The 26,563-nt window shown below is 48.9% G+C and overlaps 13 protein-coding genes across 13 annotated transcripts; 5 read left to right on the forward strand and 8 right to left on the reverse strand.

Moving 5' to 3' along the window:
- Nucleotides 1-1,074: 1,074 nt before the first annotated feature.
- On the forward strand, nt 1,075-3,694 carry BDF1 (transcription initiation at TATA-containing promoter protein; the record flags this gene model as incomplete). Its single annotated transcript, XM_049253640.1, has 4 exons — nt 1,075-1,166; nt 1,228-3,256; nt 3,311-3,569; nt 3,627-3,694. 4 exons carry the CDS (start codon nt 1,075-1,077, stop codon nt 3,692-3,694), a joined length of 2,448 nt encoding a protein of 815 aa, XP_049107460.1.
- Nucleotides 3,695-4,776: 1,082 nt separating this feature from the next.
- LOZ57_004600 (uncharacterized protein) lies at nt 4,777-5,771 on the forward strand (the record flags this gene model as incomplete). The annotated part of the gene is made up of 3 exons (XM_049253641.1): nt 4,777-4,785; nt 4,853-5,418; nt 5,504-5,771. The coding sequence occupies 3 exons, from the start codon at nt 4,777-4,779 to the stop codon at nt 5,769-5,771; spliced, it is 843 nt and encodes a 280-aa protein (XP_049107461.1).
- A 350-nt stretch (nt 5,772-6,121) lies between these two features.
- DPH3 (Diphthamide biosynthesis protein 3) lies at nt 6,122-6,437 on the forward strand (the record flags this gene model as incomplete). The annotated part of the gene is made up of 2 exons (XM_049253642.1): nt 6,122-6,313; nt 6,375-6,437. The coding sequence occupies 2 exons, from the start codon at nt 6,122-6,124 to the stop codon at nt 6,435-6,437; spliced, it is 255 nt and encodes an 84-aa protein (XP_049107462.1).
- Nucleotides 6,438-7,019: 582 nt separating this feature from the next.
- LOZ57_004602 (uncharacterized protein) lies at nt 7,020-7,758 on the reverse strand (the record flags this gene model as incomplete). Its single annotated transcript, XM_049253643.1, has 2 exons — nt 7,020-7,295; nt 7,384-7,758. The coding sequence occupies 2 exons, from the start codon at nt 7,756-7,758 to the stop codon at nt 7,020-7,022; spliced, it is 651 nt and encodes a 216-aa protein (XP_049107463.1).
- A 466-nt stretch (nt 7,759-8,224) lies between these two features.
- LOZ57_004603 (uncharacterized protein) lies at nt 8,225-9,304 on the forward strand (the record flags this gene model as incomplete). The annotated part of the gene is made up of 1 exon (XM_049253644.1): nt 8,225-9,304. The coding sequence occupies one exon, from the start codon at nt 8,225-8,227 to the stop codon at nt 9,302-9,304; it is 1,080 nt and encodes a 359-aa protein (XP_049107464.1).
- A 296-nt stretch (nt 9,305-9,600) lies between these two features.
- Nucleotides 9,601-12,615, reverse strand: SEC6 (SNARE-binding exocyst subunit S6; the record flags this gene model as incomplete). Its single annotated transcript, XM_049253645.1, has 1 exon — nt 9,601-12,615. One exon carries the CDS (start codon nt 12,613-12,615, stop codon nt 9,601-9,603), a length of 3,015 nt encoding a protein of 1,004 aa, XP_049107465.1.
- A 648-nt stretch (nt 12,616-13,263) lies between these two features.
- MRPL33 (39S ribosomal protein L33, mitochondrial) lies at nt 13,264-13,548 on the forward strand (the record flags this gene model as incomplete). Its single annotated transcript, XM_049253646.1, has 1 exon — nt 13,264-13,548. The coding sequence occupies one exon, from the start codon at nt 13,264-13,266 to the stop codon at nt 13,546-13,548; it is 285 nt and encodes a 94-aa protein (XP_049107466.1).
- Nucleotides 13,549-14,137: 589 nt separating this feature from the next.
- On the reverse strand, nt 14,138-16,027 carry DPL1 (Dihydrosphingosine phosphate lyase; the record flags this gene model as incomplete). The annotated part of the gene is made up of 4 exons (XM_049253647.1): nt 14,138-15,149; nt 15,206-15,339; nt 15,387-15,864; nt 15,933-16,027. The coding sequence occupies 4 exons, from the start codon at nt 16,025-16,027 to the stop codon at nt 14,138-14,140; spliced, it is 1,719 nt and encodes a 572-aa protein (XP_049107467.1).
- A 906-nt stretch (nt 16,028-16,933) lies between these two features.
- Nucleotides 16,934-18,535, reverse strand: AAT1 (aspartate transaminase aat1; the record flags this gene model as incomplete). The annotated part of the gene is made up of 6 exons (XM_049253648.1): nt 16,934-17,035; nt 17,091-17,150; nt 17,212-17,499; nt 17,559-18,199; nt 18,278-18,356; nt 18,422-18,535. The coding sequence occupies 6 exons, from the start codon at nt 18,533-18,535 to the stop codon at nt 16,934-16,936; spliced, it is 1,284 nt and encodes a 427-aa protein (XP_049107468.1).
- A 583-nt stretch (nt 18,536-19,118) lies between these two features.
- On the reverse strand, nt 19,119-21,170 carry LOZ57_004608 (uncharacterized protein; the record flags this gene model as incomplete). The annotated part of the gene is made up of 1 exon (XM_049253649.1): nt 19,119-21,170. One exon carries the CDS (start codon nt 21,168-21,170, stop codon nt 19,119-19,121), a length of 2,052 nt encoding a protein of 683 aa, XP_049107469.1.
- A 734-nt stretch (nt 21,171-21,904) lies between these two features.
- LOZ57_004609 (uncharacterized protein) lies at nt 21,905-22,638 on the reverse strand (the record flags this gene model as incomplete). The annotated part of the gene is made up of 2 exons (XM_049253650.1): nt 21,905-22,209; nt 22,335-22,638. 2 exons carry the CDS (start codon nt 22,636-22,638, stop codon nt 21,905-21,907), a joined length of 609 nt encoding a protein of 202 aa, XP_049107470.1.
- Nucleotides 22,639-22,993: 355 nt separating this feature from the next.
- On the reverse strand, nt 22,994-23,937 carry LOZ57_004610 (uncharacterized protein; the record flags this gene model as incomplete). Its single annotated transcript, XM_049253651.1, has 3 exons — nt 22,994-23,075; nt 23,140-23,540; nt 23,599-23,937. The coding sequence occupies 3 exons, from the start codon at nt 23,935-23,937 to the stop codon at nt 22,994-22,996; spliced, it is 822 nt and encodes a 273-aa protein (XP_049107471.1).
- An 858-nt stretch (nt 23,938-24,795) lies between these two features.
- On the reverse strand, nt 24,796-26,208 carry LOZ57_004611 (uncharacterized protein; the record flags this gene model as incomplete). The annotated part of the gene is made up of 1 exon (XM_049253652.1): nt 24,796-26,208. One exon carries the CDS (start codon nt 26,206-26,208, stop codon nt 24,796-24,798), a length of 1,413 nt encoding a protein of 470 aa, XP_049107472.1.
- Between the last annotated feature and the right edge of the window lie 355 nt (nt 26,209-26,563).

The following is a 26,563-nucleotide window of genomic DNA, read 5'->3' on the forward strand; positions in this document are numbered from 1 at the left end:
GAGCTAAGTGGGGCGCGCCTTCCGCCACGCCGGCCAATAAGCACGGGCGGCGGCGCTGGGAAGCCGGGGTGCAGCCAATCAGACACGCTACTTTCAAACTTACCAGGATCGCCCGCTTTAGCTTCGTCATCCGAGGCTAGTGGCAGCAGGCTGTCATAAATCCCTTGAAAGCTCAAAAAGCCCTTTCCGTACTTAAGGATTCTAGCACCCCCCTCCGAATTTCCTCTGTTTTCTTCCTCTCTTTCTCGCCTCGCGTCTTCCGTCCACGCACCCCCCGACCGTCTCCACCAACCACCACTCGCCACCGCCCACCGACCTCCACGGTACGTCCTACTGCCCCTGCCGCAAAACCTTGCTGCCACGCAGGTCCCCGATTTCCGCTTGTTCTTGAATTATTCCGTTCTCCCATACCCACCACGTATCCAAGTAACTACTTCGTCGATACATACCCACGCCTTGTATACCACTGTTCCCAACATACTTCCCACGCCAAACACCCAGTTTTCATCGCCCTTTGATTTCTTCCCTGTTTTTCTGTCTATCTTTTGCTTTCTACTACCGACTTTCCGACGGCATCAACCTCTGCGCGACCGCAGGATTCTTTTTTTTTTTTGGATCGCGGTACATCCGTCCCTGCGCAGCCAATCAGCGCCTGTTTTGCTTTCTTCCGTCATCGCACGTGACCACGCTTGGCAATATAAAAAGCGCGACCAGGTTTCTCCCGACTTTGCTTCTTTTTTGTTTTTATTGCCGTGCTTGTCTGGACCCGCGTCTGTGATTTAGTCGAAACTCAGATTCTTGACCATTTTTCACTTCCTGTTCCTGCATAGACCCTTTAACCTTCTTCGTTGATCTGATATCTTGTTCAGCTGAGTGTGTTGCTTTGAGCATCACAACATTATTCCCGAAACCGTCTTGCTCTTCTTTATTATTATTACTCCTCTTGGCGCCTCTCCTTATCCCTTGCTCAGGACGCGCCGCGCCTCTTACCGTCCAAAAGTGGACCAACTTATTCGCTCTTATCGCGCCTGAGCCCCTGCCCAACTTATCGACACGTGACTTGCTCTTTCCACTATGGCGACTCCGCCGCCAGAAACGACGTCCCTTGAGGACAGAGTTAAACCTCTCTCGCTTGGTGAGGCTACAGCAGTCCCAGCCGCTCCTGGGTAAGTGAATGCCAACTCAATGCGAATCGAACTTGCTGTTAGACTGACTGGATGGGGATAGGAGCAATGAGCTGCCCACAGTGTCTCTAGACACAATTACGCAGCAAAAGGTTGATCACCTTGTTACCGGTGCCAACGGCAGGTTATCTCCAGCATTAGAAGATACTGGCTCTCTACCAAATGGTAGAAAAGAGTCTTTAGTTGCCTCGCCTGAACACCCCAAAGAACTAGGTGGCGATCATATAAACGGACACACCTCCCTAAATTCTGAAGCAGTGCATTCCCCGGAAGACCATCTGGCAGTCGCAGAAGAGAAGAAGATGACGGCAGAAGATGAAAATGCCGTTACAGCGGATGCGCAACTGCCGCCTATGTCGTCAAACGAACCCAGTGAGCAAGTAATCACCCCAGCAGCGACGCAAGAAGATCCAGCAGCATTGGTACTTGACGCAGAGAAACAAATACTTCCACAACCAATCTCGCCCCCCACAACCGCGCCAATGGCTGAATCAAGCGAACCTCAGCCTTCCGTCTCCGTGCCGCCCACAAACCAGGACCAATCGATGCCGGATGCACCACCTTTATCACCAGTCAAAGTGTCCCGCGAAAGAGAAGAGGATGAAGATGATGAGCCTGCTGCAAAACGTACGAAAACAGACGAAGCAGAATTCAAGATTCCAGAAGTACCATCTGCAACAACCTCTGTGCCCGAAAAGGGCCAAGAAGAGACAACGGCGCTTAGCAACAGTACTCCTTCGACTTCTATGGCCATTACACCTTTACAAACCAAATTTTTGACTCGTACACTTGCTGCTTTAAAAAGAACCCATGATGCGCGGTTTTTCAGACTCCCTGTCGATCCTGTCAAGCTCAACATTCCTAGCTACCCACTTATCGTAAAGAACCCCATGGACATGCATTCCATGGAGGACAAGTTAAAGAGTAGTACTTACAAAACTATTGATGAAATTTCTGCGGATTTCAAGTTAATGATTGACAACTCCCTAGCTTTCAATGGTTCAGAACATGTTGTCACCGTCGAAGGATTGAAACTGCAAGAGAATTGGCTGCGGCATCTCATCAAGCTTCCAGGTCCTAACGAGGTGGAGCCCACTGCCGCCGAGAAGAAAGCTAAGAAGGCAAGCACTGCTCCAAGCAAAACTCAACCAGCCCGGCGAGAAAGTCAGGTAAAAGCGACTGCTTCGAAGGCCAGTAAAGCCGGGTCTCCTACCACCTTTGCTCTTGGCCCAGAAGGGCTCCCTTTGATTCGACGAGATTCTAATGCGGTGGATGGCCGTCCCAAGCGGTCTATTCACCCCCCCAAAAATCGAGATCTCCCCTATAGCGCTAAACCGAAAAAGAAAAAGTTCCATTGGGAGCTCAAATTCTGTGAGGAAGTGGTGGATGAATTGCATAAGCCTAAACACTATAATTTTGCTGCTCCGTTTTACCAACCTGTTGACCCTGTGGCATTGAATATACCCACTTATCACAATATTATTAAGAAACCGATGGACCTTTCGACAATTCGCACAAAGCTCCAGACCGGGCAATATGAAAACGCCAAGGAAATGGAAAACGATTTCCGGCTTATGCTAAAAAATTGCTACAAATTTAATATTCCCGGAGACCCCACGTATAATGCCGGTAAAAAATTGGAAGAGATTTTTGATGTTAAGTGGAGCCAGAAGGGCCGTTGGCTTGATGCCCATGACCCATCCCATCAGAGTGACAGTTCGGAGAATGAAGCCAGTGACAATGAAGAAAGCAACGATGACGAAGAACACGAGAAGCTGCAGGCTTTACAGAAGCAAATTGCCGAAATGTCCAAGCAGGTGGAAGCGATTCGTCAGAAAAAGAAGAAGACTCCTCCTGTCAAGAAAGCCGGCAAGCCAAAATCTGGTAAAAAGGATAATAAGAAGGTACCGCCGTTGAAAAAGGATAAGAGAACCAAAGCATCCAGACCCGAAAAGCAGCGCTGGATCACCTTCCGGGAGAAGCAGGTCATATCAAATGGCATTAGCACTTTGCCTGAAAATAAAGTTCACGACGCACTCAACATTATCCAAAGTGAAGTGCCTTCGCTTGCTGTGAGATACTCCCACACCGTTTCCCAATTTCTATTATGTTGACATTCATGCTAGGGTATTGATCAAGCTGAGGTCGAGCTTGATATCGATGAGCTTCCAAATCATGTTCTACTACTTCTTCTGGACTTTGTGAGGGAACACTGCCCGGGGTCATTCGAATTTGATGAGCCAGCGCCTGAGCCCCTGCCAGCACCAATTCCATCCAAGCCCAAGAAGAACAAACCAATGAACGCACATGAACAAGAAGCACAAATTGGCCGCCTCGCCGGGACGCTTTCGAAGTTCCAGGGTGGCGGTCATTCGTCAGATCCAGGTTCGTCTATTAGAGGTGCTTTTTTTCTTCTAAAAACTGTTGCTGATATTGCTTTAGCTCATTCCGAAGAGGCTAGACCTGAAAGTAGTGACGATGATGACTCTGAAGAAAGCGAAGAGGAGTAATCGCTTCCAGACCCCTCTAGATAACCCTAACCACGATCACCTTACCCTAAAATACGATGCCACTCCCATCTGCCATTCGCAACGATGCTTATGGCCCAACACTCAACGAATTTACGCGTCGCCAATGACTTTTTTTTCCAATCCGATCCGCCCTTTCTTATCTTCTGTTTTGTCTCGATAGATGTATCGTGAAGGGAAGGAGACTCTTATTGCTGCATGTCATTAGCTTGCAAGCACAGAGACTTTCTTCGCGATGCATTGTAAATAGTATTTTTTTCTATTTTTGTCGTGAGCGATTTTTTTGCTTTCCCGTTTGCTTCTATTTACACGTTGAGGACCTAGAGACGGGCTTTTTTTTTTCAAAATTGGGCAGATTACTGAATTTGTCAATGGCTTGGGATGGTGGATGTTTCGCATCTTCATCCATTCGGGTTGCGTTTGGTTTGCTGCATTGCTGTATCATTCTTCATCAGATGGGGTCGACGACATGTCATAAAAGGCACGGAAAAAGGGAATCGGTGTTATTGATGTATTCAGGGTGCATTAAAAGGGCACATGCGAAAATTATGTATGATAAGGGTAATGATATAGTGTGTTATCACTTTTTTCCGTCTTGTGTTGTATATGTATCCCTGTTGGCTTGTTGATTCGGCCAGCAACCAACCACATCTAGAAACATCACCAGCTCACAGTTCTCCTCCACTTCAACATCCAGCGCGCCAACGGCCAACGGCCAACATGCTGCCTCAGTGCGATCCAGCCATACTCAATGATAATCCGCAATTTAAAATTCTCCACCAGCAACTAACAACATCAATTCTCAATCCGGATGGCTCAACTCGTGCGCTCGAAGGCGATGGGCCGCGTAAACAAGTTCAAGCCGTCGGTACTCCCTATTATAGCTTTTCTAGGTGCCAAACGCGTCCGTGGCATCGCACCGCCGGCTACCATATCTCCAGTGAGGCTGACTTTAATTTTGAAGCCCTAGGAACTGAAGAAGCGCCAAATTCTCTCCGCGAAGAGGCGCATTTTAAGCCGCGTTGTCTGTGAGCTGCCGTACGACTTGAAGAACGGCTTGCCTGATGAGGCACGTATGAGATGCTTTCCCGTTTCTGCTTTTTACTTGTTACAAATCTAATGTTTTATAAGTAACAACAGCTACGCGACCTTGTTGCCGTCATCGCCCTCTATCTCAACCACTCAACACCGGCAAACAACAAAAATGACGAAAACGATGACACTCTTGCCCTTCTGCAACCCGACCTTGACGCTTTTAGCGCCCAGCTTCCAAATATCGTACCCGCCATACGCCAGAAGCTCGCCGAGGATATCGCGAACCTTCGAACCCTTGCCAGTAAAGCAGGCAACAATCACCAATCTCGCATTCCACAACAGACTCGCAACGCCAGCACTGTTGCTGACAGTCGTCTGCGCCCCCTCTCACTCAAACCTGCTTCATCTGCGGTGCTCCTCAGCCAGGCGTCGCTATCCTCGCAGATAGCGAGTCGTTTGCGCAACCTCCGGACGACACAAATGGTAGAGCTGCTGGCAGCTCAGAGGCAGATGACAGTCACTGCGGCAGAAGTTCTTTCGGCGCATACGATGGTAATGGAGCGTATGGTGCAGGTTCTAGAAAGGACGAAGCATGGATCGCTGGCGAGGGCGGGGAGAGCTCGAGCCGAATATTTGGCGGCTGTCGCGGAAGGTCTAGATGGGAAGGTTAAGTATGTGTCCGGTTTCTTCTCTGTGCTTATGCTGATAAGTGTAAGCGATGATTTTGAGAATGCTAATGGTTAATTATTTCGCTAGGCTCATTCAACGAGATATCCTCACAACCATCTACACACCTGAAACCATTGAAGCACTGCAGAATTATCGGAGACATCTGCACGATACGCGTGTCCATCTAAGAGAACGCGAGAGGAATGCCCTGAAGCAACTAGAAGCTTATGAAGCCGCCGATTCTTCTGCACCTCGAGCCGGAACTATGGCAGACATAGCCAGGCGGTACGCGGCGCTGGCAAAGGAGGTTGAAAACGTGAAGATGGAGATTAAGAGAATTGGTGGGGACGAATGATATCTAGACAGTGCTTTGACTCTATCCGCCCGCCCCCCATATGATTGTTCGTTTCTTCCATTCCTTGATATTTTGATATCGTGATTGACCTTCGCCGCCTTTATCCGGCAGAATAGCTTGGCACTAAATCCAAGAAACTTTAAATTTTTATCGCCAAAAGTTGAGTCTTCGTTTGCCATCAAAAGACCACAGCATTCTCAACGCAACCCACCGCTCCTCAACAACTCTACAACTCAAGATAGAAGGTGATATTTATCTTGAATTTCTTCTCGACACTCTGATATTGCCCCACCACCGCAGAGGAAACCCAATACTCCACCGAACCACAACCCCGCCACCTCGTCATCATCATGGCCGACGGCATATCCATTTACGACGAAATCGAAATCGAAGACATGACCTTTGACCCTACCCTCCAAATCTATCATTTTCCGTGTCCCTGTGGTGATAGGTTTGAGATCGGGATTGCAGATCTCAGAGATGGAGAGGAAATCGCAGTTTGTCCGAGTTGTAGCTTGATGATCAGGGTAATTTTCGATTTGGTATGTACAATTTATGCACATGGATGGCTAAAATGTAAACTGACAAAGGGTATTTTGCTAGGATGATTTACCGAAGGAAAATGAAGACGATACTAGTCTAGCTACCGTGGCGGTCCAGGCGTAAATACAGCATCTACCTACTGACGAACGCTTCACCGTGAACCTCGTGTGGTATACTGGATATTTAAAAATTATCGCGACAGTGCAAGTCTAAGAGCACGACATTTGCCGGTACAAGGCTGCTGAGCGCCAAAAAGTCGCTTCCTCGCCGAGTCGAGGGCAGGCCGTTAAACGCCCCCCGCTCTATGAAAGCCAAATCTTATATATTGGCGAAATTCACTTCTATGGAATACAATACTGCGGAGTATTTGGAGGGACTAGCCATGCCGCCGCGAAGAATACCATCAATAACGACAACCTCATCTGTTTAGCAATGAATCTGAGAGTTTTTACTCCGGACATAGCAGATTGTTCGAAACTTTGAAATACATCGAATGCTGTGCTAGCTTTGACTGTTAGGGTCTATGGTCTTCCTGTTGCGCTGTCAACGGGATATTTATTTCTCGATGCTCGTAATGGTCGCACTACCCTTAAGAATTCCGAATAATATAATGGTACGAATAGAAGCCCAAGTGTACGATAAACGTTCAAAATCCCACCATATTCTCCCAATATGCCTCGCGATGATTATTTAAGTTGGCTGCCTTCATTCTCGGTCCTTTTCATAGATGTCATACTCCATACGGATGCCCAGTTCCTCGTTTAATAATGTTGTGAGATTGGACCCGTCTCGGAGATAGATCCACTGCCCACCAATGTACTCTCTTGTGCCTTCTTTTTCGCCCATAGAATCACCTTGCACAACCCAGTCGTAGCGTTTTGGACCAGACACGGGGGAGCTTAGCCATATTTGTTTATTAGGAGGTTGCTTGTTGAGGACATATGTTCCAATGCTGGGGACGTTTACGTTAAGGACGCCAGCCTGCATAAAAATCAGTAATCACAATTGAATTTCGAGAGCACCATTTGCCCAGGGCATGAAACATTGAATCATATGTGGAGTCGCGTACACTGTATTCGGCTTCAGTCTCTGAGCCCTCTTCCTGAGCCTTTTCAAGTTCCATTAATAACACATTGAAATAATGTTCCGAATAGTCACGATACTGCTCATCCGTCAACGGTGAAGGCTCAACGACATGTGGTGATACTCCGGCGATATCGCTTGGTTCTGGGCTCGGCGGCGTAGGATCTGACGACTCTGGTGTAATGCCTTTAGGACGTACGGGTGTGCAGTGGAACGGGCGTGCGATTGGACGCTGATATGTGCGAGATGGGGGTATTCTGGGAATGGCACGAGGTAGGAATGGCGTCACGCTTGCGGTTGCGGAAGCTGGCAGGCTGCGAGAGAGGGAGCTGAGAGCTCTGTGGGAGTTTCGGGATAGCATTTGTGAGGGATTTGGTGAAATTTGTGATTTTGTTCGGAGTCTGTTGTAGAAAGGAATTGTTGGAGTTTGGTGTGAACTGGGTAGTTAGTTATGGTGTGGATTTGAGTTGCCGATCTTGGAAGAGACCTGGAGAGCTCCAACATTAAGCTTGAAACATCATCCAGACAACCCATCTGTGTTCGATTCTATTCGCTATCTACGCTCCCTAGCCTCAGGATCGACACTTACTCGGTATCCACAAGTATTCAACGTCATTTTGATATCCGTTTCACCTCTGCCAGCGACGGCACTTGGATTGCTTCATTTTGGAGGACATTCTAATATATTTGGCTTCGTGATGCAAGCTTGAGCCCGAGTATGACCCTACTCTAAACGAGAGGGTCAACATTGGATGCCGCAGCTTCTCTGCCGTATTTCTGGTAGGAGAGCACACGCTCACCGGCTACAGGTCGACTATCCCATCCACATGAGTGATAAGAAATACAAAGGCCATCATGGCCATGCCAAAAAGGAAAATACCAACAAAAGGCCCCCTCTGACCCATTTCCTTTGCTTTCCACTAGTTAATCAATCTTCTGCCACCCAGCTCGCAAGCTCGTTAAATGAATTCAAATCAAAAATCCCGCTCATAAGCCCCCCCGCTGCCAGCAGGGCAGAGGCTAGTGGGCATGTGGTGCGCGTGCCTCTTGTTCCCGATGATGCGATAAGGCCACTGGGCACTTTGCATCTAACCTTGGGTGTAATGAGTCTTGGAACGAGAGAGCGGCTCGAAGAAGCCCTGGGATTTCTTCAATCTCTAGATATCAACGGGTTGCTGCGAGAGGTGGAAACCGAAATGGTGTACACTGAGGATTCGGGGCGAGCTAGCATTATAGCATCTGATACCCCTTCACTGCCCCTGACGGTTGATTTGACTTCTTTAAAAGCCCTTCCAAATACCCGTTCTACGACAATTCTTCACGCACATCCGTTAGACACGACCTCCCGCCTTTATCCACTCGGTGTCAAACTTCGCAACAAATTTATAGAGGCGGGGTTTATGCACTGTGAAATGATCAAGGCCCCCAAGGGAACAAAATCTCATGGTATAAAAAGTGCCGGTGAACGCAGTGAACCGGGAGAGAACTTCCAAGAGAATACCCTTATACAAACCGAGTGCCCTGGATCGCAAAAGCAAGAAGGCTTGATTCCAAGGCCTTTACTTCTTCATGCCACAGTTGCCAATACTATCTATGTCAAAGGCCGCCGGAATCAACAATCAAGAGGCAAAAGGGGAGAACAATACAAATTTAACTCAGCCGAATTGCTTGCCGTGTTTGGAGATCCACCCTCCCACTCTCGAGGGGACTCCCTACACCAGGAAGACTCTCAAAATGAACTACACGACACAAAACAGCCGTTCGTCTGGGCAAATGATATTGTCATCGATCGGGTATGTATCTGTGAAATGGGGGCAAAGCCTGTTCTTGATGACCCGACAAAAGGAGGCCCTACTTTGGGTCAGGCTTACATACCTGTTGGAGAAAAATATTTTTTGGAAAGCTGAATTAGACAAACGATATAATTATGTGACAACTAAGCAAGTTGAAATAACTAGCTATTTACGATTGATGATGACTACCTATGCAAAAGTCTCAAAATATTGCATCGTGACAGATCTTTTAAAAAATCTATCTAAAATATGCGCAGCACTGGCCAAACAATGCACCGACTGATCTCCAACCCAGGAATCTAACAATTACAGCCCACAAAAACGATAACCTTACTAAAAAAGGCCTATCCTGTATACTCCAAACTCCACATTATACACTCGCCGTGGGCTGCGACCATGGAAAAATGCCGTCACCTCACTCGTCCCATAATTGTCTCGGGGCCTGGCTCGATTGACAATTCCGCAGCTTTGGCTTTAACAGCCCCAACCATGGACCTCTCGAAATCGTCTCTAGACCTCAGTACCGCTTCTACCCATGAGAGTTGTAGATCCCAGTACTCGGTCTTGAACCCTTCGTACACGTTGACCACCTCCGCCTTGTCAGCTTCGAGTAACCGTACAAGCCAATCAACCAATCTCCACCGATCTTTGATTGTAGTTGCAAAACTCTCTGGGTATTCTTTGAAAAATGCAAAGATAGTGAGGATATCGTCTTTGAATTTTTCCGTGAACGGATCTTGTCTTCGGAATTTCGCGCCACGGTTGCGAACGCATTGAAGATAGTGTACGAGAAGTTCGTCGGATAATTCCTCAACAAGGATGTCACGGAGGGAAGGATGTAGCACAGCAAGGTAGTCTGACGTATAGTCCTCAAATGTAGATATCATGCGTTTCATGGCGAATTCGTTGTACCATTTCGGCGTGAAGAATTCGGGAAGTGTTGTCTTGAAATCAACGGTAAACACAAGATCAATGAATAATGTGATACAGTGGGTACTAAAGTCAACGTAGCCGTTTCGCAAGACGTTAAGCTCCATGTCTGCACGAGTGGCGAGATATTTCTCAGTGACCAATGTATCAAAATCGCGCCGAAAGCGAGTGACATAGCTAATTTGGCCTGAGACATCATTATCATCAATGCACGCAATTTGGTCATTTGCAACAGCAATGAGCCAGTCCTGCAGTTGCTGAAATCCTTTGTTTTCCGAAGCCATTTCCGCATTAGGAGATTTATACTTGGCACATTCTTCGTCAATCATTGTTTGCCATATGGACTGCCGGGATTTCAGAGCACGAAACATTGCATCGACCACTCCTTCTGCGACGTCAGTTCGTTGCGAAGCGCCAGCAGCTAGAAGCTGCTCGTGTAGCATACGCCACATGTCGCCAAGAGTTTTTATACGGAAATATCCATCAGGGGTAGTGTCAAGAGCGTCAATGTCTCGCTCAAGAAAAGCCTTTTTATCCGCAGTAAACATTCTTTCCATCCATTCATTCAATGCTTTGATGATCAAATTTCGCCAATCCCGAACCAGTTCCCCTTCTCGGTCATCAATAACGTTTGGAACAAGATCAGATTGGTTCCAACCAAGTTTGGCCATTTTTGCGTAATACTTATCGCTCCAGTGGATGATTGCCAGCATATTCGCAGCCGCAAGTTGATCATCATCAACGAATTGAATGAGCCAGTCATGCATCATTTTGTGGTATATATCAGTATAAGTTTTGAAAATTTTCCATTTCTTGGGAACAAGCGATTGCATTCCTTCCCTCACAGTGAATAAATCATTGAAAAACCACTTAAAACTCTTTTCAAGTTTGTCTGGATCGTCCAAGAAGGCCTCCTTAGTTGTGTCAAACTGACCCTGTGCGTAAAATTCAATGGCCTTTAGGAAATTCTTCTTATATCCTCTGATCGTTTTTGGGCCAATATTCATGGACTTGAATCGGCCGGCTAAATATTCATGGTCTTTTTGGGCATCTTGTAATGCCTGGACCTTTGCATCGTTTTTCTCTTCGCTGGCAATAACCACGGCAAGTCTAACCACCATGCTTCGATTGTCCGATTGAACAAGTGGAATAATATTCATACATGCCGTTCCTAGGTGGTCATCGAACCAATCAATAACAGGATCCAGTCCCTGAAACCATTCAAGTAATGTTGATTCGCTACTCTTGTCCTCAGATTTTGAGATCTGATCCATAGCTTCATCCCGAAAATCCCTCAGCCGTGTGATCACCATGTGGGCGTTCAGCAGATTCGGCTGATTCTCCAAATCCTCATCGTCCTCTCTTAGCATATTTTCCACTCCTGATAATTCATTATGAAAGCTCTCCAGCCCTTGTTTCATCATTATTGTCGCTTCAAAATTCCGATGTATCCGGGCCAATTTATCGATTTGTGCAAAGTCGCCAACAGCAGCTTTGGACTCGGCGCAAAGTCTATCCACGGTTCGTAATTCTTCTTTGGCTTTGAGAACCTGTCTCTGACCTTCCTTCAATTGATTCAGACTTCGCTGAACAGTTTCGAGTTGTTCCCGTAGACCATCTCTAAGCTGAGAATCTACAGCAGCTTTCTTCCTAGAGTACTCCGCCTTTAACGCAGGAATTTTATCCAAATCTTCCGGGTGGCGTAGAAGGTCTTCCAGCCTAGGGAGCGCGAGGCCACCGTCTTCCTTGGTCTGGCCAACCATTGGCTTGTAAAATCGAGACACCATTTTGGGAGCTGGCGGAGCTAGTATAGGATGGGGAGGGGGACTGAAAATGCGATCGAATATGGAAGCATTGGTAGAGGAAGCTACGGTATCTGGCGAGGACCAAACGGAAGCGGTGTCCGATTTCTCTAACGGCGTTGGCTCTGGCTCGGTTATCTCATCTGTACGGGTTTGCACGGAAGAACGAGATGCTTCAACACTAGAACAAGAACTATACGACGAACTGGTTTCGCTGCGGTGTGTTATCGGCTCGGGTTTCTCAGTAATGGTCCCGAATCTCAACAGTGCTTTGGGCCGTACGGACTTGGTCAGGTACCGTGTTAGCGAAAATTTCGACGTATAAGTAGAACCTGAAGGTTTCGTCGGACTCGATTGGTCTTCTGCACCTGCGATAGCCTCGAGGTATTTGGTTGTTGCTGTGCTTGATTCATCAGACTTGACCTCAGTCGTCGATCGTATAGAGTCAACAACACTTGGAGCGAGATAGTCCTGCTTCTTGGCGGACAGGGAGACAGGGTCTTTAGCCCGCCCACGCTTGCTGAATGTTCGCTGAAGCCTGCCGGGCGCGCGAAAAGACCGCTTTTTGCCCTCCGGCTCTGGATTCGCGGCGTCGACGTCGTTCTGCTGTTTCTCGAAGGCCGCTCGTCGCTGCGCCACAGACACGGTGCCTGGCAGGAGGCTCCGCCGGCGGGGCTTGGCCGTATTAGTCATCGAGGAGTGGCTTCCTCGGCTAAATAGATATTCCGGGTAATTGAATTTCTTTCTAACTTCAGAATGCGAGGACGCCGACGAAGAGAAAAGGTGCCGGGAGAAGAGAGGAAGGCTTGTTGAAAGAGTCGTATTACTCGAGCCTCGGATAGGTGACTAGACTGCCAGAATTGCGAAACCAACCTGCCCTCCTGCCCGTTGATCCACGTCACACAGCACTCTGGTTGGAAGAGAAACAAACTATTGCAGAGGAACTCGGCAGCGATATCAGAAGAGGGGGAGGTCAAAAGGAGGCAGTTTGTCAGGCAAAAAAGAAAAGTAACAACATTGAACTTTGTTTTCACTGGCTGCGAAGGTTACTGGCTGCTATTTGCAGAGTTCCAAGCACATCTGGGGTGCATAATTGAGATCCGCGTCAACAAACCTCACAAAGACACAAAAAGACAAATTAACATTGTGCAAAGAAAGGAAAGGAAGTCTCTGGCTACACAAGCACGTTATCAGAGTACCTACTGGACACGTGCTTGTCCACCAGCTCCTCCGTCGCAACAACACAACTCTCACTTCCCAACACACAAAGGACCTCTGAACTGACCACAAAACCGACACTCCACATCCGTCCTGCCCCTCCCGATCTCGAAACCAGACAATATGACATACTTCCGCATCACCCTCCTCCGCTCCGCCATCGGCCTCCCGCGCCGCACCACCGGTGTTCTCAAAGCCCTTGGTCTAAAAAAACGTATGAACACCGTCTTCTACCCCGTTTCAAAGGACGTTGCCGGCCAGATCATGAAAGTCAAAGAACTGGTTGCCGTACAAGAGGTTGATCAGCCGCTGACCAAGGCGGAGCTGCATTTGGCGCGCAAGCCGGATCCGGGATATTACATGGAGAAAAGGGGGGCGGAAATGTGGAAGGAGAGAAGGGAGCTGTGATGGTGAAAGTGGGGTGAAAATAAATTCCTTTTGACAGGTGATTTTCAGGGGAATTGAAAATTACACATGAGATTCTCCCTATACTGTTGCGGGGCCGGCATAAGGGATAGTTAGGGGTTTGTGGCGTCGATAAAGGGGCGGCACTCACAGTGCGCTTCTACTCCGTACTCCGTGCCTCCTGGTACTCGAAGACGGAGAACGCGCGGTAGAACTCCGTATGGTCGCAGAGGATGAGAGTAATCTCTGAAGGTGCCACAAGGCGGAGCGCACCTTTTGAATATATGCCCTATGTGTTATTGTATAATACTTTGAGAGTCACACTTTTTTTGGAATATATTGTATTTTAGTTCTTTTTCCTTCTTGCTACGGAGTACATGACTTAGGTATGAAAAGCCCGTCGGTTCATCACGCAAGTTCAGAGACGAAATAAAAATACATGAATTCCAAGAGAACTAGGACTAGGATAGTTATAACGCCCACCACAATGCATCCAATCTATTATACGCCCCAATCCTCATCCAATTTCACCAGAGCACATTGGCGCGAGACCATAACTTTGGCAGCAAAAAACAATAGACTCACATCCGTTTTAGGTGTGGTAGAGTGTATCCAGGAAGCCCTCTGCAAGACGGCTCACGATGCTCTTATCCGGGATGCTTCCCGCAACACCATATAGAGCGGAGGTATCGCCCCGCACCTTTTCTATCTTCTGGCCCAAGCGTTTCCGCTCGTTGATCTTTTCACGCTGAGCAGTAACAAGTCCAAGTAGATCAGCGGTAAGCTGATCAATAGCATTAGCCGTGGGCAGGGTGAACGCGACATGCATAGCGGCAGGGTTCTGAAGAGCATTAAGATGCCATCCTTTAGCTGACATAGCATCCGCGATATCATAAATATCAATTTCCGTTGTGGCAGTTGCAAAGCTAACCACACTAACCATCGGCTGGCCGATGACCTTGAGTTCGCGTGAGAAAACAGGGTCTTCGCGAAGCGATCGTTCGAACTTCTTAGCAGCACCAACAATCTGTAGGCAGCTTTCTTTGTAACCCGATTCACCTATGGCCATCAAACTCGTCCAGCAGCCGGCGATCAACGCACCCGGACGCGATCCTGCAATAGATGGAGATGCATAAACGCCACCAGACCATTCTGGAAGGATGAAATATTGATAACTCCGCAAAGTTCGGTTGCGATACAACACCACAGAGTTTCCCTTTGGAGCAAAACCATATTTGTGTGTATCAACACTAATACTCGTCACTCCTGGAAGGCGGAAGTCAAACCCACCCTGCTCTTCATATGGGGAAGGGAAGCCTGATTTCTTCAAAAATGCAATCACAAATGATCCTAGACAGCAGTCAACATGCAAGGGTATCTTATATGAGACGGCCAGGCGAGACAGTGCGGGTATATCATCAACAATTCCATGAGGAAAGTTAGGTGCTGATCCAACCAAAAGAATAGTGTTAGGATTGATCAAGCGGCGGACAGATGGGATATGAACGGTGAAATTTGGGCCAGGGCAAGCAACTGAATGGAGTTTAATGCGGAAGTACTGCGCTGCCTTATTAAAGGCGGCGTGGGCAGTATTCGGAATGATCCTGCGGGGGAGACAGTCAGTTGACGGTGCCGATGCTGAGTAGTTATAACAGCTTACATCTCAGGTTCAGTGACGCCTCGCTCAGTAAAGGCCTTCTGACGAGCAGATAAACAAGCCATAAGAATGGATTCTGTTCCACCACTCGTTGTGACGCCAGCACCACCCTCTGGTGCATTAAACAATGCAAGCACCTAATTTTTATAAGTAATGATCTGTAAAAAAGGTGGACGAAGCTCACCATTGCGACAACTTCGGCCTCCATTTTTCTGACACCAGGAAAAACGTCCGGATGAATGGGATTAGCGACGGCAAACTGTCCCCAAGCACATGTTTGAAGCTCCAACAAGTCTTCGCCGCCATGGTACACAGCACCGCTAACCCGTCCGTCTTCCCACCTAGTATGCTCCATTCCTGCTAGTTTGTTTAGCTCAGCATGGATCTGTTGAGAGGTCCATCCCTGCTTTGGAAGAGCATTGTATTTGGTAATCCCAGGTCCCTGGGGAGCGAGCTTTGCCTCGAGTTTGGTGAGTGCAGTTGAAACTTGCTTGTCGACTTGGCCACGGACGCCGGGGGCGCGCAAAACCATCGAGACGACGTATAGCTCGATTTTTTTGTAGAGATTACAGACAGTACCAATGACCCCATGCCCACGGATGGTATAGAAGGATCGTCGAGTCAAACGGAGCATGAAGAAGAGGAAGATGATGTTGCGTAGGCTGGTGGGTGGAACCGGAAGAAGCGGAAAATTAGCACGGGATAAGGGAGGTCCATGAGAGGAGCTTACATGTCGAAGTTTGAGGAGGTCAAGAGCGCACTCGAGGAGGACCTCGAGACGGCTAGAATCCTGCCCACAGAGGTTGGGAGGTTTGAAAGTGTCATGCTGGAGGGGAGACAAAAGGCGAAGAGGGATAAAGAGGTCGCGCAGGCTCTGCGGATAGGGAGAGAGAGATTGGCTGCAAACTAGAATGCCAGGGCGAGCAGTGGGCTAAATAAATAATAAGAATACAAGGGCGCTTGCGTCCCAAAAAAAAAAGCTCCAAAGTCCAGAAGGTGGAAGCCGAGCCGAATTCTGGTGATGCAACCGCGTGGGGCAAGCTACGTCCAGCGGGCGGCCAGAAGGCTTGTACCTCTCCAGCAGAAGGTACGGGCGGAACGTATGGGGCGCCCCGCCGTTTCCATGTAACCTCAGATAGCTGGGGACAAGCACGCACAGAGCCAGCCCAGACTGGTTCTCTGCAGAAAAGGCGCCGCAAGACTTACTCACTCGGGCTAATTAGCTGCAGAAGTGCAGGGCGGGTTCGGCATCCTGTGAGCACACATGTGATAGTCGAAGCAATGCGTTTTGGGGAGAGGACCCAGCCAAAATATCCTGCTGCCTGGAGTGGGCAGCCCATTCTGACTACGCCATTCCTTTGGGCTACAAAGAAGCGACTTTGGAGCTCACTCCTACTACTGTTCGGCCTACAAAAAACAGCCGCCCGTATTCGGATAGCGGGCGGCGTATTCGTACTTAGCCGGGTGTGGGCCGGGATTAGCTCCACGCTCACGCCATGCAGCTGACGGTCGCGGGGAGGAGCAGCAAGTTCAATAAGTAGAGAATAGTTGTCAATGAGAATGATCCCGGCCAAGTTTGCCTAAAACCAAGGAACAAAACCGCTAGAAAAGAGCCACAAATAGAACCTAGGAGTACATGAGAAAAAAAGAACCGTAACCATCTAGTAAGAGCCCAATCTATCAAGTGTCATTACAATAAGGAAACCTGACGTCATAAATTGGCCGGCGCATTTAGCCGGTGACTTTGTAGATGGACTCTGCAAGTCGCTTGACGTTGCCTGTGGTGATGCCGGCGACGGAGATACGGCCATCCTTGGTGGCATAAACGGAGTGCTGGACGGACGCTGTCAGACAGTGTTCATGTCAAAGAGAAGAGGGGCATACTGACCTCCTTGGTTAATTTTTCCATCTGCTCGGGGTTGAGACCAGTGTAGGCGAACATGCCGATCTACAATCTCTTTAGCAGCTGATATTTTATTCCTAATAGAGTCACGCCAAGAAAAATATACCTGGTTGGTAATATGACTCCAGTCATGCTTGCTTCCCAATGCCTCAAGGTTCTTCTTGAGAAGAGCTCTCATTTCGATGATACGGTCGGCCATACCCTTAAGATCGCCAAGCCACTGCTGGTTCAAGGTGGCATCGTTCATGATTGTGGAAGCGATACGGGCGCCGTGAATGGGGGGGTTGGAGTACAGAGGGCGAACAAGAATCTTGATCTGGGAATCAACACGCTGCTTCTCCTCAGCCGACTCGCAGACAACAGAGAAAGCGCCAACACGTTCACCGTAGAGGCCCTACATACAAGCTCAAGTCAACGCCACAACGTTCATGTATTAGCATTGGCAAAGCTTACCATGTTTTTCGCAAAGCTTTGGGACAAGACAACAGGCTGGCCTTGCTGGACAAAGTGGCGCAAAGCAAAAGCGTCGCGGTTGATGTCTCCACTTGCGAAGCCCTGATACGCCATATCGAAGAAAGCCAAATGGCCCTTCTCCTTCATAATCTCAGCGATCTGAGTCCACTGCTTCTGGGTGGGATCAACTCCAGTTGGGTTGTGGGCACAAGCATGGAGCAAGAAAACGCTGTTCGCAGGGGCGGCCTTCAAGTCAGCAACGAAGCCCTCGAAGTCAAGGCCAATTGTGTCCTTGTTGTAATATCTGTATTTCTCGACCTTGAGTCCGGAATCTTTGAAAATAGCGGAATGGTTGGCCCAGCTGGGGTTGGGAATGTAAATGGCCTTTGCATGGGGGTAGAATCGTTCCAAGAAAGCGCCTCCTATTCTCAGGGCACCGGTGCCCGAAATGGACTGTGTGATGGCAATGCGCCCTTCCTTGACGGCGGCGCTGTTGGCTCCATAAGCAAGCTCCGAAGAGGCCTTGATGAAAGAAGGAACACCAGTGATCCCAGCATACTCCTTATCCAGCTTCGAGTTGACAATCTTAGCTTCGGCAGCTCTGACGGAAGGGAGGACGTATGGCTTTCCTTGGTCGTCGCCTGCGATTAGGTAAAACCAATTGTTAGCAATTATTGTTATTGTTGGGCACGGGCGCAGCTGTGGGTCTAACAACGTACGATAAGCACCGACACCGAGGTTGATCTTCTCGTTGAAAGTATCAGCTTTGAAAGCTTCTGTGATGCCCAAAATGCCGTCCTTTGAAGCTCGATTGTTAGCCATTGGACCTCTACCGAGCTGGACACGCCGCAGAATGGTCATACTGGAGGTCCCTGGGGCACATTGGCCCAGGTGGAGGCTTGTCGGTAAGCAAGAATGCGCACGCCGGTTTCCTTCACCGCAACAGTGCGGCTGGCAATTCTCAGAGTTGACAGCATCGTGAACGAATACTTTTGAAAAATAATCACAGAGAACAGCAATGACCAGCAAAAGACAAAAGGAGGAGGCAGGCGAACGGCGACAAAGGGAGCGCAGCCGGGTTGTTGGATGAAGGTGTCCTGATCAAAAATTCTGCGGAGAGAAGACACAACAACTCCGGCGCAGCTCCACAGCGCGGTATTATTCGGCGCCTGGCTGTCCGGTACCGTAGCGCCGTGGGCCTGGGCGGCCAATCGGGTGGCGCGCTCGCCCGTGCGCGGTTTGGGCGCGCTGCAAACAGAGCAAACCGGCGTTCAGGCGTGTTTACGCGCGGCGATCGAGCAGCTCGCGCCGCGGGCAAGCCGAGGATCGGAGGCGGGCGAGCTTGGGGGGGAGGGGGGGGGTGTGCGCGAACCTGAGAAGAAGCGGTGCAATTGAAGCCTCAGTTCCCATCGCTATGTCGAGCTCGCTACGGTGCAATACGAGACGAGGCGTGATATTCCAGCCGTGATTAACCCGTGTATTTCGTAAAAAAACTACCTCACGCCTCGCCAAATGCAGGCATCTATGTATAGAGACTATGATACAAAGCAAAGCCAGTGCTCATGCAAGCCGGACTCCAGCCTGCCTCGTCCGTCGCGCCGTAGCACCCATGGCATTGTTCATGCCCGTATTCTGGCTGCTGTCCAACGTGCTCATGGCCTCCCGTTTCTTCTCATCCTCGATCTTCTTCAGGTGCTTCTCCGTCTTCATCTTGCCGCTACCCTTGCCGTGGAATTGATGGCTCAGATGCTTGAAGGCTTCTTTCTGGTTCATCAATCGGCCATGGTCATCCACGTACTTCAGCTGCACATCTGGTTTGTATTCGCGATTGAACACGTCCGCCATCGACCGAGACTCCTGCTGGTCACGCTGCTTGTTCTCCCACCTTGCATACTCCTCTCGGTCGCGTGCAGACATGCGATCGAGTTTTCCGGAAGTACGGTCTCGCTCGCGCTGCGCTCGAGCACGCTTCTCGGCCTCTGTCTCGCGCCGCCGCTTCTCAAGGAGGAATTTCTGTCGATCACGTTGAAGAGAATTGAGGCCACTGGCATTGGACTCCTTAACCAGACCACGTTGCCTTAGCATGGCAAGTGTGGCACCTAGGCCTTGGTCAAGAGTGCTTTCCTCCTCTAATCCTGTAGCGGTCATATCAGGCTGCGTTTGCTCACGTTTGAGCCGCTCCTTCAAGTCCTCCTCATCTTCAATATCATTATATGATTGCTCCATATCCACATCCTCCGCCTCTTCTTTCACTCCTAACGACGGTGATTTGGTCTCGTCTTCCGGTGCTGCGCTGACGGATCTATGACGACGTTCCAAAATAATCGGCCGTTGTAGGTTAGCAACAAATTCAGATGTCTCATCGATGATGAGCCCAGGTTCGTCATCATCTGGTCGATCCACCTCCATTTCATTCAACGCTTGTTCAGATTCCTCTCTCATTTGCCGAGCAACATCCTCCGGCCGCATTTTCTTCCGTTTTTTAAAGGCTGCCCGTCTTTGAACTGCTAGTGAAGCTTGTAAATCTTCATCATCTACGAATGATATATCTTCAAGAGGCCTCTTTTGAACACCGGGGTGGGGCTCCTGGTTCTTTTTTACACCGTCAATTTCCATTTGATCTCCATTAGGTTGGCTATCAGTAGGAGCCGCAGTAGCATCCGCGGCAGGAAATATATCTTCGTCTTCAAGTGCTTTTCTCCGGGTACTTTTTGCCTTTTTCTTTTTGGGCTTCTTTATTTTGATTTCAGAAATATCAAGATAATCCGACGGTGTGGTAGCCTCTTGCATTGTATCAAGGGTTATCGCTGTAGCTTTTAATTTTGATGCTACGCTCTGCCTTTGGGCTTCTCGTTCTTCAGGGGAAATATCTTTGACGTCCAGGGTAAAGTGACTCCGCTTCTTTCCGTCAATCTCTTCATCATACTGGGCCAAGATCGATCTTGACCCGTCGTAATCATTAGGGTCATAAGCAGTCTTCTTCTTCTTCAGCTCAATCCTCTCTTTCGTTTTCTCTGAGTCCCTCAAATTGATATTCTCCAGTTCATCACCTTCCTCTTCATCCTCATCAATATTTGTATCCTTCAGGGTGAGAATCTGCTCAGCCTCATCAAATTGACCAATCTCGTGTGCCACCTTCACACCAGCAAGATCTTTCGAGGTATACTCAGCCACCATCTCCCTCTCGGCCAGTTCCTCTGCTAGCTTCCGGGCCCGCGCCTTCTCGATCTTCTTCTGCTTTTTCTTGTGTTGCATCAACCATGATTTTGTATCCAAGCTCGCATCATCTGCTTCTCCCAGGCCTTTACCTTCCAACTTCGTTATACGCTGCGCAGCTTCACGGGCCCGTCTTATGGCATCATTTCTAGCCTGGCGTTTCTTCTTCGCATCCTCGTCATCTTGTAATCTTTTCCAATTATCGTATCCCTGAGCTATGCGGGATTCAAGTGTACTTCCTGGTTCATCATCTGCAGAGCTAGGCTCGCCATCGCCTTTGGCTTGCTTAAAAACAGGTCCCTCGCGATCTTCCGAGGCGCCGGGAACAGGGAGCGGTTTCAGGCCAAGCGCAACTCGAATTTTATTATTCTGTTCAATGGATAGCGCGTCTGCCATTTTGTTATAGATGCCACAAAAGCCAGCAGCTAGCGGTTAATTTCAGAACATCTGCGAGTGGCGCTTGGTATGCCTCTGCATTCTGACGGCGGTGCCATAATATGCTTAGTCAGCGTAACATAGTTTTTCCATATCCGACTCTCTATAAAATTTGAAAATTTATTCAAATCTTCTTCCTGTTAGCAAGACGCCGAGTTTGGAATTTTTTCTGAATGTCTTAAGTGGATCTGTGTCCAGTAGTCCTGTTCCAGCCGGACTGTTATCTTCGGATGCAGTCTCGAGCTGTGTTTCGGTTGATTCTGGACAGCTCGACGAGTCATGGAGCCATCACTTTATGATGTCAATTTCCGGTCGACAGATCTCACAGTGAGATACAGCACTCAGGAGTTCACTCTGCCTTGAGCTCCCTCTGGTGAGCTCGGTGAGATGCCCTGAGCTCTGAAGGCGCCATATTCCACCTCCCTTTACCGATCTATCCCTTTATGGGGTGAGGCCGTTGGCTGATGAGGTTAGGGAAAAACCATGGCAGCCAACATATCTTCTTTCTTTTTTGTTGTTATGATAGTTGTGCGAATGATCTCGATGTCTTGTGCCTTCAACTGAATCTTTTTTAAACAACAATATCTATGCTTTCTAAATACAATATGCTACCCGTGAAGTAGAGGATGTCAATGAATGAACCAATTCCCATGGGAAAATTCTTCAAACTCCGTAGAACGCCCACATACGCATCGTCAGAGCAATTTTAGATGCCCCGTTACTTTGTCCACGACACTCTTAGGGCCTAACACTCCGAGCACTGTCCGACTGCCGCGGGCAATCTGCGTCCGACCAGCATCCTGTATTACGCGGGCACACAATCCCAGACTGAGCGCCTGTGCCTGCAGCAATAGCATGTCTTCCTCGCTCTTAACTTGGAGAGCGATCTTGGCCTGGCCGCCTCTTTCCCAACGCTTAAGAATGGGAGAGTTCGGAGAGTTGACTAGGTAATGTTTGTAGCATGCGAGTGTAGCATGGGAGCATTGGGCGGCGATTTTTCCTATGACAAACTCACAGAATATTAGTACTTCTAGTGCGAGAAGTGTAGAGGGGCACTCATTTTGACTTAGGCATCCAGGGCCAGAATGTTTTTTGGCAATAGAATTGGGGTCCTAAGCCACGCACCTTTACTCATTCCCAAGTCTGTTCTTACCGCGAGTACGAGCTTTACCTCCTCTGTATTTCCTTCAAAGGTCGCAAGCTCCCCTCCCTCATCCTCACTGTCCTCTTCCTCTTCCTCCTCGCTGTCATTGTGTTTATCGTTCTTCAAGGACGACGAAGCCGCCGATTTTGAGGATCCAAAAAGGCCTATGGAAGCACCCTGGCCAATAAAATATCCTGCAACACCCGCTAGAATCGCTGTGGCGACAACAATAGCCGTCGTGGTCGGCGGGGGACGCTCCATTGGTGAGAGAGACGGTGAGTCCATGAGATTGGGCTGACGTGATACGGCGCGTTGATATGTTCGGCTGCCGCGACTGTCGCAAGATTTAAGTTTTGAAAGAAGGTTGTCTTGTGGCAAATGGTGAATAGATCTAGAGCTCCAAGCTTGAAACGGGGATTTTCAAGTCGACATTACACCTCAATTAGAAGACACGAATAACTCCATTGCAGCTAATATATAACAAATACATACAAGAAACTACAGGCCAAATCCAACCCCGTCCGATTAGTGTCATCAACAAAATATACGATCGTCCATAGAGATCCTCATTATTTACTACTATCCGCAAAGCATTTCAAAGTCATCGAAAACCCAGGACCGTCAACACCAAATTTTAGTTTTAGTTTGGACCAGCCGCCCGTGGGGCAGCACCAGCAGCCGATCCCCGCTGCTGCTGTGGAGGTGGAGCAAAGCGGCGGCTCCTACAAGAAATTTTTATTAGATTGCTTCCCTAAAAACGGCGTGATTCCAACTGTTAGGACTTACATAAACGAGCGGCTGAGAAAACTGACACCGAGCATCATTGCCCAGCTCGGAATCTGGCTAAAGCCGTGAATAACGTAGCCAAATGGAAGTCCAAGGCCATACTGGGCAAGCAAGCCGTCAATCGGGTGGAAAATACCCTCATTGGCTGGCGCCGTCTCCCAGAGCTTCTCAGAGTGAACCTTGTAGATATATTCCGGTGTGACGGTAGTAACATTCAAGCGAACCGTATGGATCGGAGTAGCGGGCTTTGGCTGATCCGGCTCTGCGGCAACGGGGATTTGGAAATGCCATAATGATGGCGGACTAGCGGACCAGATCGAGCAAAGCAAATTTTGCTTCTCACAATCAAGGAAGCCAAGGGAAGGTGAGTCGAGATCCGGAGCAAAGAGTGGGATCGATTCCTAAGTATTTGATGTTTTAGAAAAAAAGTTTCATCTGAAAAAAGGGGCCACAACACACCTTCCATGCTTTGTCTGCCTCTCCACAATGCCCATAACACGTCTTATTGCCCCCAGTGACATAAACCAGCCACTCTCGCGCTTCTTTTGACGCGTCAGCTGTGACGGGGGCGAGCAGCGACTCCCAGTTCTCCAACGTTACCGAAGCTACATTCTTCTTTCTCTTCGGTACGACTGGGGGAGGCGCCTTTGATGGCTGAGGAGGCTCAACAACAGGTACAGCAGTCGGAAGAAAGGATTTCGCTTTCTCTATTAACCCCTGTAGCTGCTCTGCAAACGGAAACTGGTTTTGGGCTGCGACGAGCGCAGGAAGTAAGACGAGGGTAGTCGAGAGACGCATTTTGAAAGTCTCTAGTTTTCGGAAAGGTAGCTCCCGGGCAAAGTTCTCGTTTGCGGATGGGCGTATTTGGGAGAGAAAAGGCTAGAGCGCAGCTCGACGGGCAACGGACATGGGCAACAGGTGGGCTGGAGAGGGCGATGAGGAATAAACATGCAGACGCGAAGACTTGCCGACAACTTTCGGGCTGCAGGGAGCTGGGCCGCCCGCTAGCCCATAATAGGCCTAGCCAGTGCTCTGCCAAGGGACGGACATGCCACCTTCGCGTTGAGACGTTGAAACTTCATAACACAGCTCAACCACGCGCACCTTGAGGCTTCATTCTTTTCTATATTCTGGGGGTAGGAAAACTGTCGACCTCCTAAACACAGCTGTACTATGCCTAATTTTTACTGGTTGGCTGAATGAACCATTCAACCTCGTTGGGTTTCTAGAGAATGTTCTAGAACCCTTCCCGACCGTTGGGCCATTGCGGAATGGAAATTGAGAACCAAGTACTCTTTTATCTACGCTTTTAAAATATCTGTCATACAAGGCGTTCCTAAACTCCAGAGTACATCTCCACTTTGCCACTGCCTTATTGTTACAACCAAAACAAGTTTGCACCATTTTGTGGTCTTTTCTCCAGCCTACCCATTTCACAGTGGTTAATTGAAATGGATCGCATAAAGAAATTAACCCCTTCAAAAGGCTTCTGCACCATTCAAGCTTGAATGCAACCTGTTGCGTCCTGGGAGACACCCGTCTCAGTCATGAGACAATACTGGTTCCTAATTTATGCTATACCTGACCTAAAACGCCAAATCGCCATATCCCTTCATTTACGGAGTATACAGCACCTACGGTAAAGGCCCGTTTACATTAATTTTGATTCCGCTTACCACTCAATACGTCCCTTAACCACTCTTTCACCGTCCTTGGTTGCTGGTAGGTTGCCGGATCAAAAAGTGGTTTGTGCTCCTCATGGATGTTATGGTCATCCTCATAATCTACGTGCACAAACGCTCGTTCAACAGCTGCAAGGCCCTCCAGTTTTCGCTGCAGAGCCTGACTGATGTCGTGTGAGTCCTTCAGCTGGGTGGTAGGATCCATGATGATATCTACTTCCACGTAGTAGAGTTCCCCCGCATGATATGCTCGGCACTGAAAAATAACATTTGATGTTAGTTGCACGGAGTTGGTGGGGCTGTCCCAGCGGTCGGAACAGGGGTCGTATGGGAAAGGGAGATAAGCAGAAAGACTTACAGTATCTACCTTCTGGATACGGCTGTCATGGGTGAGCGCAACGTAGATGCATTTGTTGACGAATTCCCGTGGTGCTGCCTTGCCAACCAAGAGCCAAACGTTCTCAAAAGCCGTGGAAACCCAGGAGAAAAGGATGAGAAGGGCAATACAAATGGCACCGATGGGATCGAGGTACCAAACGAATCGATTGCCAACGACGGACATTATCAAGCCGAAAATATTAACAGCCAAGTCGTTTCGATGATCGATAAAGAAGATCCGCGCGGCGGGGTATCTCCGGAGCCAAAAGCAATAACAGAAAAGGCAGAATTTAGAGAAAATAGCAACGCCTACGAAGATCAACGGGATGAGATGCAATTCGTCACCAGATTCTGACCGCCGGGCGCCAAGGGCTCGGCCTGATTCGATGATCAATTGGATAGCAACAGTCGTCATTAACGCGCAGAAGAGAATGATGCCGACCGTTTCGATCCGACGCCGACCAACCGGATACTTGTGGGGCTTTGGGCGAGCCGCCATTCGCGACGTAATCAACATCACAATCGATGAGACAAGGTCCATGAACGCGTCCGCTGCTGTCGCAAACAGCGACAAGGACCCGGTCGAAATGGCCGCATACATTTGGATGATAAACAAACAGAAGTTTACCATGAAACTCAGATTCACGGCCCACTTGACCTTTGCTCCATTCTTTTGGAAATCTTGTGCAGCCAAACTTTCTTCATCGTTACTTTGGAGGAATTGATCGATGAGGGCATTCTGTCGAGTATAGTACTTGTGGATCTTTCTATGATTACCAGTCGGGTAAGTGGCCTTGATCGAAGATCGAGATAGCATGGTCTTCTTGTGCTGGCCTAAGCTTAAAGGATCTTGGGCATTGGCATCCGATGTTGTATTGGGATGAGGATCGACTGCGGTAATCAGATCATCGCCGTGGTTTGCTTCGTTTGAACACGGAGCGTTATTCCGAGAAGCACCGTCCGTAACAACATGCTGATCGGTGTCTTGGGCTTGGGTTTGGGAAGCCATAGTCAATGGGCCAATCCCCCACGAAGGTATTAGTGCTTGGCAGGTATCACGGAGCGAGTACTCTGTATGATCAATGCTTCATGAAAGGATCTAGTGGAAATCTGAAGGTCAACGAGAAGCAGCCCAGGCATCAAAAGTAGCTAGGATGAATGGCAGGAGGAAGACGCAGAGGAGCAAAGCATGGCGATTATAAGTTGCAGCGTCGCCCTTTTCCCGTTTGGTGCGGCATCGGCGTCACGGGCTTCGGTGAGGCAGTGCATACCGGGTGGCCGACGCTGACCGCCAGACCCGAGTCCCCTCACATTTTCCACGCTGCTTGCTCGCCTGAAACCTTCAATGCTTTAGCCAGCGTCTG

This window comes from Ophidiomyces ophidiicola (genome assembly GCF_022830035.1).
Source record: "Ophidiomyces ophidiicola strain CBS 122913 chromosome Unknown scaffold_19, whole genome shotgun sequence".
NCBI classification, from domain to species: domain Eukaryota; kingdom Fungi; phylum Ascomycota; class Eurotiomycetes; order Onygenales; family Onygenaceae; genus Ophidiomyces; species Ophidiomyces ophidiicola.